Source organism: Hyperoodon ampullatus (assembly GCF_949752795.1).
Source record: "Hyperoodon ampullatus genome assembly, chromosome: 1".
Lineage (NCBI taxonomy): Eukaryota > Metazoa > Chordata > Mammalia > Artiodactyla > Ziphiidae > Hyperoodon > Hyperoodon ampullatus.
Window position 1 is genome coordinate 180,892,233 of NC_136914.1, and position 10,365 is coordinate 180,902,597.

The 10,365-nt window shown below is 52.4% G+C and overlaps 1 protein-coding gene across 1 annotated transcript; it reads left to right on the forward strand.

The window, feature by feature from the left end:
• Positions 1 to 8,569: 8,569 nt before the first annotated feature.
• Positions 8,570 to 9,718, forward strand: NPY4R2 (neuropeptide Y receptor Y4-2; the record flags this gene model as incomplete). Its single annotated transcript, XM_079713556.1, has 1 exon — positions 8,570 to 9,718. The coding sequence occupies exon 1, from the start codon at positions 8,585 to 8,587 to the stop codon at positions 9,716 to 9,718; it is 1,134 nt and encodes a 377-aa protein (XP_079569682.1). The 5' UTR covers positions 8,570 to 8,584.
• Positions 9,719 to 10,365: the final 647 nt, after the last annotated feature.

Sequence of the window (10,365 nt, forward strand, 5' to 3'; positions counted from 1 at the left end):
TTTATTTAATCATTTAGATTTTGTTTTTAAATTTTTACTAGGATATAACTTATATATAGCCCAGTGCAGATATCTTAATTGATGAAGTTAGGTGTATTTATACATTCAAGTGACAACCACCCAGATGGCGATATAAAACATTTCCATCACCCCAGAAAGAGTGTCAGGCTGACTTTACAGGCTCCCATGGCTGAGCACGTAGAGCCTGTTAGGACCCTGTTGGACTAATTCAGGAGAGAGGTGTGGATCGTGCCGTGTGGCTGGAGAGGTTTTCAACTAGAATTGGTAGGGACTGCTCATTAGCTGTGGGTAGGGAGCTCAGGGAGGTGGACAGGCACATAGGACACAGGAATGATAACACCAGCCACAGATCTCCAGGATGTGTTTCCTGCCAGGGACTGTACTAGGAGCTGTTTGCATCTCATCTCATTTTTTCTCAAGCAAGATTTTATTACTGGCTCTATTTTACAAAAGAGAATCTGAGGCTTGGCGAGTTGGCTCCCACGCCCAGCTCCTGACCACTCACCACACTGGTTATCAGGATGCTCAAAGTAATAGCAAATTGCCAGCAAGGAAGTGGATTGGGTCCATCTTCACTTCCTGACCCTCAGCTTTCTCCATCAGACCAAGGACAGCACTGATTGACCTTGCAGTGGACTGAGAGTTCAAACTTTGAGCTGTCGAGGGCCAAACACACCTGTTTGACTCCAAGGTGATTCACGTGGAACATTCCTAAGGGGGCAAGAAGTGAGGTCTGTCACTAAGCTATTAAGGAAGGTCAATGTCTAGGAGGTTGGACAAAGCCAGACACTTTTTTTTTTTTTTTTTTTTGCGGTACGCGGGTCTCTCACTGTTGTGGCCTCTCCCATTGCGGAGCACAGGCTCCGGACGCAGGCTCAGAGGCCATGGCTCACGGGCCCAGCTGCTCCGTGGCATGTGGAACCCTCCCGGACCGGGGCACGAACCCGCGTCCCCTGCATCGGCAGGCAGACTCTCAACCACCACGCCACCAGGGAAGCCCAAAGCCAGACACTTTTATGGTGCAGGGAAAACCCTATTGAGCCCCTTCCTCAGAGACTGCAGAATGCAGCCTGGCCACTGGCAGGACCTCCCAGACAGGGGTCCTGGCCCCAGATGCCAGCAAGTGGGGAAGTACAGCTCCCAGTTTCTTGCTCATGGGCTTTGCTTTCTTGGGGAGCTCCAGATATTCGTCCTCTGCTCTGTTCAGGGCTCAGCTGCCACCAGGGGTTGCTGTTTCCTTCCCCGGCTGAGTAAAGCGTCTGAGAGCTAGCTCCTGCTGCGTTGGTTTAACTAGGAATGTCTGCTATCAGGCACTCCTTCCCCTTCTCGGGGGCTCTCTGGTGCTGAAGAAGGAGTTCGGACTTTGGGTTCAAACCCCAACCCCACCATCTACAATTTGGATGACTGAGACAAGTCATTCCACTTCTTCGAGCCTCAGTTTTCTCACCAGTGAAATGGGGTGATCATACTTCACAAGGTGGGAGTGAGGATGGAATAAAAGAAAGTGCTGCTGCCTGGAGCGGGAGCTGGTCACTATTTTCACTGCTCCCTCAGCTGCTCTCTGATCCATGGGGGCTCGGGGTCAGGCCTGGGAGCCCTGGGCGGTTGCTCAAAGGATTCACCTGTAAGACCTCAGCCCTTGGCCCCAAACAGCTTCCCCACGAGGAGGAGGTGTCAGTGTCTGAGTTCTTGCCCACACAGAGAACAGGTGTCTATAGGTGAATGGTTTCTGGACAGGAAAGACTCTTAACTTCATTATTTTTTTAGTTTTTACGTTTTTGGCTACGCTGCGCGGCTTTTGGGATCCTAGTTCCCTGACCAGGGATTGAACCCCTGCCCCTGCAGTGAAAGCACAGAGTCCTAACCACTGGACCAGCAGGGAAGTCCCAAATACTCTTCACTTTAGACTCCTGGAAGCCATCATTATGATTAAGTTCCATCAAATGCATTCCTTCCTCCCTTTGTCGGATGCTGTCACTGTATATGGACCCATGCTGGGCTCTGAGGGCAGAGACAAGGAATAGTGCCCTAGACACGGGGAGTATGTTGTGTAAACATACAAGCAGGCTTGGCCACCTGCCTCTGCAGCAGAGCACAGAAGGCTGCGGGAATGCATCATGGCACAGGGGACGTCAGAGCTAGGCTGCGAAGGAGGAGCAGCATTTTCCCAGGCAATCAAGGCAGGGACGAGAGTGGTCCTGAAAGAAGACACGGCAGCTGCAAACCTGGAGGGGCCAGTGAGCAGAGGCATGGGTGTTTGGCAGACTGGATCTGAGTGTTTCTTAGCTGAGTGACTTTGGGTAAGTTGCTCAATGCTTGAGTCTCACTTGGCTTCATCAGTAAAACAGATATAAAAATGCCCACCTCTCAGAGCTGTTGTGATGATCCAATAGGGTAAGGTCTGCAGAGCCCACATGGGCCATAAATGACAGCTGTCATTCTAGAAAGCTGTCACTGCCCACAACTCTGGAAACATTTCCATAGTCGGCGCCATGGATGGTGACTCTGGGATTACTTGGTGTGTTTGGGGGAGCGGCTGGGAGGTCTGGGCCATGTGCTGTGGGTCATGGGGAGCCATGGAAGGTTTTTTCCCCCCCAGCTTTATTGAGATATAGTTGACATAGAACATTATGTACATTTAAGGTGTACAATGAGTTGATCTGATACATTTATATATGGCAAAAGGATTACCACCATAGCATTAGCTAATACCTCCATCCCATCACATAATTACCATTTCTTTTTTTCGTGGTGAGGACATTTAAGATCTACTGTCTTAGCAACTTTCAAGTATATAATACAGTATCATTAGCTATAATCACCAAGCTGTACATTAGATCCCCAGAACTTGTTAATCTTATAACAGGAAGTTTGGACCCTTTGACCAATTATCTCCCCATTTCCTCAACCCCCTGGCCCCTGGTAACCACTGCTTTACTCTGCTTCTGTGATTTGGAGCCATGGAAGGTTTTAGAGAAGAGTTGTATATGTCGGATACTTAGGAAGTTCCCCAGAAGCAACGCCTACTCTCAGGAGGTCCTCCAAGTACACACATGATTTTACCATGTGGCCTTCTGGAGGAAATTATAAGTTAGTGTATTCAAAATTGGAGCAGCCTTTGTAATAAACATTGTCCCCTTTCAGGCAAGTCCTGTTTCACGTGGACTCCAATGGAGAAGTGCTTTCTTACTTGATTCTTGTTGCACCAATCTTGGAGGCCTTTCCAGGATCTACCAGGGCCTCCCTGACTGTTCTCACATGCACCTCTGAAAGCCTTGGCATTCTCCAGCCAAGGAGATCACTGCCCTTCAGTGATCTCCAGTGAGTCAATGCCTCCAGTCTCAGGGACTTTGCGCTTACTGTGCCCTCTGCCTGGCCCACATATCTAAAGCTGATCCATTTCCCCACAGCATCTCACTCCCTGCAATAATATTAACTTATTTACTTGTTTACTTGTCCTTGATGGGCCTTCTCCCCCCAGGGCTGGGAACTCCAGGATAACACAAGGATGGGAACTCTGTTTTGCTCAGCTCTGTGTCTAGCAGGAGAGCCAGGTTCATAGGAGGCCTGTAATTAATATTTGTGAACGAATTTATGAAAGGCAGGTCTTATGCCCATTTCATGGATGAGGACACTGGGGCTCAGAGAGAACATCAACAGGGCAGTTCCAGCCCGCTGGTGTGTAGGGTCGGGGTGGGCGTGGGGCAGGCCGGCGTGCGGGGCTGCAGCTCCTGGCGCACGGCGGACGGGAGGGTTCGCGGCCGCAGCTCCGGAGCAGGCGCCTGGGTCGCCGGCGGCCGGCCGGAGCGTCCTCAAGGCCGGCGCGGGCGGCAGACTGGGCGGGCACTGGCGGCGGCGGCGCGGGAGGGAGCCGAGCGGGCGGGGAGAGCGGCAGGGCAGCTCCGCTCCGCACGCAGAGAGCGCCGGGCCGCCGGAGCAGGTGAGACCGGCGCGGGCCCCGCGATTTGCCCCGTGGATCCCACGGGCAGAAGGGACCCGGGCCCGAGGGGTTCCCGGGAAGCCGCGCGCTGCCTCTGCCGGGCGACTGGGGAGGGGTCGCCGGGAGGGCTTCGCAGGGGCTCAGAGCCGCGCAACCGGGACGGTGCGGGGAACCCTGCTCCTCGAGCGGACTTGGGCTCCTTCAGTCTCACCTGTCCTCACCTGTGTGCTGCCGGGAGAGCAGGTAAGGGGTGAGTGGAAAATGTGGGCGCCGCGGGCTTTAGGAGACAGAAGCTGTTTGCTGAAATTTCAGGAAACAAAGCAGACATTCTTCTCTCCATTCTTAGCTCACGGGAGAATTGATATTATTTGTATTCTCCATTAGTTTTCCTCTGAGTGCTGGGAAGGCAGGCTGCAGTGGAGGGCTCCCCCTCCCCCCTCCCCCCCGGGTTGCAGATGTTTCCACCTTGTCACGAGAACCGCTTGGGAACTAAACCCGGAGACACTATTTCACTGACTTTGCACAATAGTCTGCCTTCCCGCTGCCAGAATCGCCACCCCCTGGGGTGTGCCTGGAGGACCTGAGGTCTCCTGGTCCGCACTGGGCATCTCTGAGGAATGCAGTGGGAAGTGAGGGACAGTCTTGGTGTGAGGGCCCTCCAGGGAACTCCAAATCACCCAGAAGGATCTGAAGTGGTCGGAGTGGCCCCAGCTCAGCAGCCCAGGGGAGTGGATGCGATCACCTTGAGGTGATCCAGGTGAAGAGTTGCATTGCTGGAGGCTGCAAGGGATAGACACTCGCTTGTGATAGCCCTTCAAGCCCACGTCTCTCCCCTGGGAGCTGTGCTCTTGTGTTCTGCCCCGGCGAGGGGCCTCTGGGGTTCCGAACTGTGTCGGGAAGGAGGCAGCTCTATCTAGGAGTGTCATTCCATTAGGGACTCCAAACCCGCATCTGCTTGGGAAGGATGAGGGGCTGGAGAGGCTGGGCTGTCCGCAGAGCTGTCCCGGGAGGAGGGGGCTCTGAGCCAGCATGCTGGGGCCCCAGGCCAGGGGACGTTGGGCGCTGCCACCCCACCTGGGGCATCTTCTCACTTGGGCGAGCCACATCCCGGCACCCCCAGGTGCTCACCCAGTCACGCTTTGTTGGGGATTGGATGTCCATCTCCAACCCTGCCTCTACCACTCCGCCTGCCCACATTAGTTCACCTCCTGCTTCAAGACAGGCCCCGTTCCTCTTTCCTCCTTTTCAAAATCTCTCTGTCTGGCAGGGCCTGGTGCAGGGGGCTTCAGAATCAGACTGACCAGGGTTCCAGTTCAGCTTTGCCACTTACTGACTGTGGGGACGTTGGCCAGGTCCCTTCATCTAACTGGGCCTCAGTGTCCTCCTCTTTGAAATGGGGCTGATACTGGATCCAACCATATGAATTTGCTGTCTTTGCAGGTTGAAAGTGCTTGGATACTGGCAATTTCATAGTTCAGCCTAGTAATGCCTTCCTCCCAGGGCTTCAGTGTGGATTAATGCTCAGGGAGATGTCTTGTGCCCAAAGCTCTGTGAAGGCTAAAGTCCCTCCTGCCCTCTGTCTCCCAGCAAAGTGTGCGCTCTCCAGGGTGAGGCAAGACACACCCCCTCCTTGGGCTCTCTGCAAGACTGGGCTCCCGCCTTCCCTCCCCTGCCTGTCTTTCCAAATTCCCCTTCCTGCTCCTCTGGGTATGGCAGGCTCAGTTGCTTCCATTCTCTCCCCAACCCCTGCCCAGTTACAGCCCCTGAGGCTGCTTGGGCCTCCCATGTGTCTGCGGGACCAAACTCAGACCAGAGTCACCTCTGCATGCGTGCCGCCACTGCCTTCTCCCTGCTGCCCCTGTGCAATTTCTACAGAAGGAAACCAGCTTTCGTGCTGACCTGGGGCTCAGGGGTTTGAAGTATTACTGCCTTGCCCCTGGAGAATGCTTCGGAAATCCTCAGTTCCTGTGTACAGAGGGCCTTTCTGGGGTAGGGGCTTATGGAGTGGTTCCCTCCCTGGTGTTCCCTTCAGCTCTGGAGAAAGATGCAAAGGCCAGATGGCAGTTCTGCTCCTTTCTTGGTCCCCCAAAGATCTCCTTCCCATGTTGATGCTCTCCCAGCCCCAGCACTTCCCTCCTCTGCCCCAGTCCCAGAGGCTGCTTTGGGTTCAGGCAGAGGCTGATTTGGGTTCAGGCAGCTGTGTGGTCTAACCAGCAGGGACTGGTGTGGGGTTTCCTGGCTCACTGGTGACCATCCCTTGTGTTAGCTCTTTATGGATTCTCTGAGAAGAGGGCTGCAAGCCAGGCAGATCCCCGGTGCTGCCTTCAGCCCTCTCCCTCCTCCTGTCTGGGGCCTTTCCCTCAATCTATTCTCTACATCCAAGTGCCCTTTCTGGAATGAACTTGGGCTTGCTGGCAGCCTTTCAGCAGCTCACCCAGCATTCCTGGTCTGGCCCACCTCTCCAGCCCATCTTTTGCCACTCCCTTCCACCTACTCTAGGCTCTAGTTATTCTGAACTGCTTACTGTTCTCTGAGGAGGCTTTCTTCTTTCCTGACTCCTTGCCTTTGTACCCTGTTCCCTGTACCTTGAATTCCTTCCTCCACCTTGTCTATTTGGATAGTTAACTCATCTTGGATCCTTTGAGCCCTGGGTCCATGTCCCCTCTTCTCTCACCTGCCTGCTTCCTTCCTCGATCTCCCAGCTCACAGGCATTCCATTCATACTGGTTTTGGTGATGGCAATGTGGCATTGAGGTTCATCTGTGTTCCTGGTGGCTAGTTCCTCTGGTCTGGGAGGGACACGGCTGTATAAGTCATCTTTGCAGACCTTGTTTCTAGCGTGGGACTTGGTACATGCTTATTGAGTGAATGAATGAACGAAGCAGGGAGGATTTTCTGGAGCCCTCCCCATCTAGTAATGGCACTCTGATCATGCTGAGCTTGGCCAGTTTGGAACCAATGGTGTCGTTTCCCATTGTTGACCCAGCCCTGGCTGTTGGTCAACCAGAGTCTTGGATTTCCATCTTATTTGCTGCTTCTGAGCACAGTGTATCTGCCACAGTTTCATGCAGCTATGGCTGTTTTTTCACTCAAATACTGGACCTTATATTTTGCCCTGGTATATTACATTTTGTCACATTCAATTCCAAATGACTCTTTTTGCCCGAAGACTGTGGTACCAGAAAAATCCTCTTGCCTCTGGGATTGGGTAGCTGAAATAACCAGACTATAAACTGTCATTCGAATTCACGACGATCTTGTACGTGGCAGAATGTGTCTCATCTTTATAAGCCAAATTAAATGTACAGTGAGTGACATTTTTGATGGCTGACAAATAGGTTTTATTGACCTCTGGTTAATTTTGGCTATACCCTGTAAAAACTGTCTCTAACTTAGCACTTGAACATAAAGAACATATATAATGTTCACAGTTCACAAATAGACACGACCATTATAAGGCCTCAAAGAATATCTGAAATAGGGTATTCCTCTATGAACAGTACCTATCAAAATGGGGTCCAAGGACCATGTGCATCGGAGTCATAAGGGTCAGTTGTTAAAATACAGATTCCTGAGCCCCATCCCGGACTCACTTAACTGCATCTCCTGGTGAGGGATTCTGGAATCTGCGCTTTCAATCTGCTCCTAGAATGATTCTGATGTCTCCTGAAAGTTGAGAACTGCTTGTGGGATTAGTGATGACTAGAGAAGTCATGAGGAAGGTGAGCCCTAGTGGTGTGTGATGATGCGGTGGCACTCCACGTCAAAATATCTTTCATTGGCATTACCACCTGGAAGCTCTGGAGTCCAAATTCCAATTAAGTCTTGGCAGAGGGTCCCTTGTGTTAAGGCACCAGAGGAAGACAGCCAGGCTGGGCCAGGACATGGAGGTATGGCCCAGGCTGGTGTCTGGGAGCTGCAAACTGTGACTTGAGCATAGGCATGGAGGGGACCCACAGGGAAGGCAGTGGGCATCCCTTGACCTTGGCCTGGTGTGTGTGTACACAGAGGGGTCAGGAGGAGAGAGCTGGTGTGCTGATGACCAAGTCTTTGCATACCTGGCTGTCTTCAACTCTGCCATGTGTCACCTGAGAAACAAGGCTGGCAGGGCAGGTAGGGGCTGAGACCAGAAGTGCACACTGTGTGTCAAGCCCCGAGGTTTTTGTTCTGTCCTAAAGGGGGTGCCATGGAAGGACCTGAGCACATGGCAGAATGTGTTGCTGTCTCTATTTGCATAAAATGTGATAAGGGGATTTCTACCCATGTTCCCTAAGTAATTCTGTCCCTGAACTCTGCATACAACAGTCCAACTTCTTTATCATCAAAATAGCCTCAAACTCTGAGGTCAGAGGGAATTTGTGGAACAGGTTCTGAGGTCAGACAGACCTGGGTTTGTATCTGGACCCCATTACTTATTAGCTGTGTGACTATGGGCAAGTTGCTTTACATCTCTGAGTTTCAGGTCCCCTAGGTCTCAGCCTTGGGAAGGAAGCAGCCATGAACCTCTCTACCTGGTCCCCACTCTTCCCTGGATTCCACACAGGAGGCACTATCCTTCAGTGCCATTTGTCTTTGCTTTGCAGATGTCATCATTGAATCTCCTGGAATCTTTTCACATCCACCATGAATATCTCTCACTTCCTGGCCTTGCTGCTCCCAGAATCCCCACAGGGTCAAAACAGGAGCAAGTCAAGTTCTCTGTACGCTCCATACAACTTCTCTGACTACTGCCAGGATTCCATAGACCTAGTGGTCTTCATTGTCACCTCCTACAGCATTGAGACCATTGTGGGAGTCCTGGGCAACCTCTGCCTGATATGTGTGACCATTAGGCAGAAGGAGAAGGCCAATGCGACCAACCTGCTTATTGCCAACCTGGCCTTCTCTGACTTCCTCATGTGCCTCATCTGCCAGCCACTCACAGCTATCTACACCCTCATGGACTACTGGATCTTTGGCGAGGTCCTTTGCAAGATATCGGCCTTTATCCAGTGTATGTCGGTGACAGTCTCCATCCTCTCGCTTGTACTTGTGGCTCTGGAGAGGCATCAGCTCATCATCAATCCAACAGGCTGGAAACCCAGTGTCTCCCAGGCCTACCTGGGGATTGTGGTCATCTGGCTCATTGCGGGCTTCCTTTCCCTGCCCTTCCTGGCTAACAGCATTCTAGAGAATGTCTTTCATAAGAACCACTCCAAGGCTCTGGAGTTTCTGGTGGATAAGGTGGTCTGTACTGAGTCCTGGCCACTGGACCATCACCGCATCATCTACACCACCTTTCTTCTGCTCTTCCAGTACTGCGTCCCACTGGCCTTCATCTTGGTCTGCTACGTTCGCATCTACCAGCGTCTGCGGAAGCAGGGGCGGGTATTCCGCAAGGGCACCTACAGCTTTCGGGCTTGGCAGATGAAGCGGATCAATGTGATGCTTGTGGTCATGGTGGCTGCCTTTGCTGTGCTTTGGCTGCCCCTGCATGTGTTCAATAGCCTGGAGGACTGGTACCATGAGGCCATCCCCATCTGTCATGGCAACCTCATCTTCTTGGTGTGCCACCTGCTTGCCATGGCCTCTACCTGTGTCAACCCTTTCATCTATGGCTTTCTCAACACCAACTTCAAGAAGGAGGTCAAGGCCTTGGTGCTGACTTGCAAGCAGAGCGTCCCTGTGGAGGAGTCCGAGCATCTGCCTCTGTCCACAGTGCACACGGAAGTCTCCAAAGGGTCTCTGAGGCTCAGTGGCAGGTCTAACCCCATTTAGCCAGGTTTAGGGCTTCTCTCTGCCATGTTCATTACCAGCCTCCCTCACTTAGCTAAGTGGGCACGTTGCAAGCTGGGCGTGGCACTGGCCTTGCGGGACCCAGATAGGGTAGCAAGAGCCTGTTTTTGCATCCATTTGCCTTGTGAAGCCGAGCATGCTGATGGTTCAGCTATTGTTCTTGGAAGAATTCTGAGTCTGGATTCTGCAGGTCGCACACAGTATGTCTTGCATCCTGAGCAGAAGCCAGAGCCGGAGATGGTCTGATTGATGGTCTGTGGTTCATTCTGGTAACTCAACAACAGATGCCCATCCCGGGAGCCCAGGGATTTCACTTCCACCAGTGAGGCTGCAAGGCCATGGTGCGGTGAGGGGAAGAACACATGGAGTCAGAGTTCTGGACCTTGGTAAACCCCTAACCTCTGTGGGAGACGATGTTTGTGGATGGGCTTTGTAAGTGGTAAAGAGTTCTATGGAGGCAAGACAGTGGGATTACTGTATATCATTAGCACATCCAGCTGCAGAGAAGGGACCCTGGCAGCCAGCTCACACTCCTCTGCAGTAGGAAAATCAGCCCTGAGCAGCGGGAATTCCAGGGTTCACATCCTACTCCATCCTTTTTCTCTTTCTTTGTATCTGCCACCTTGAAT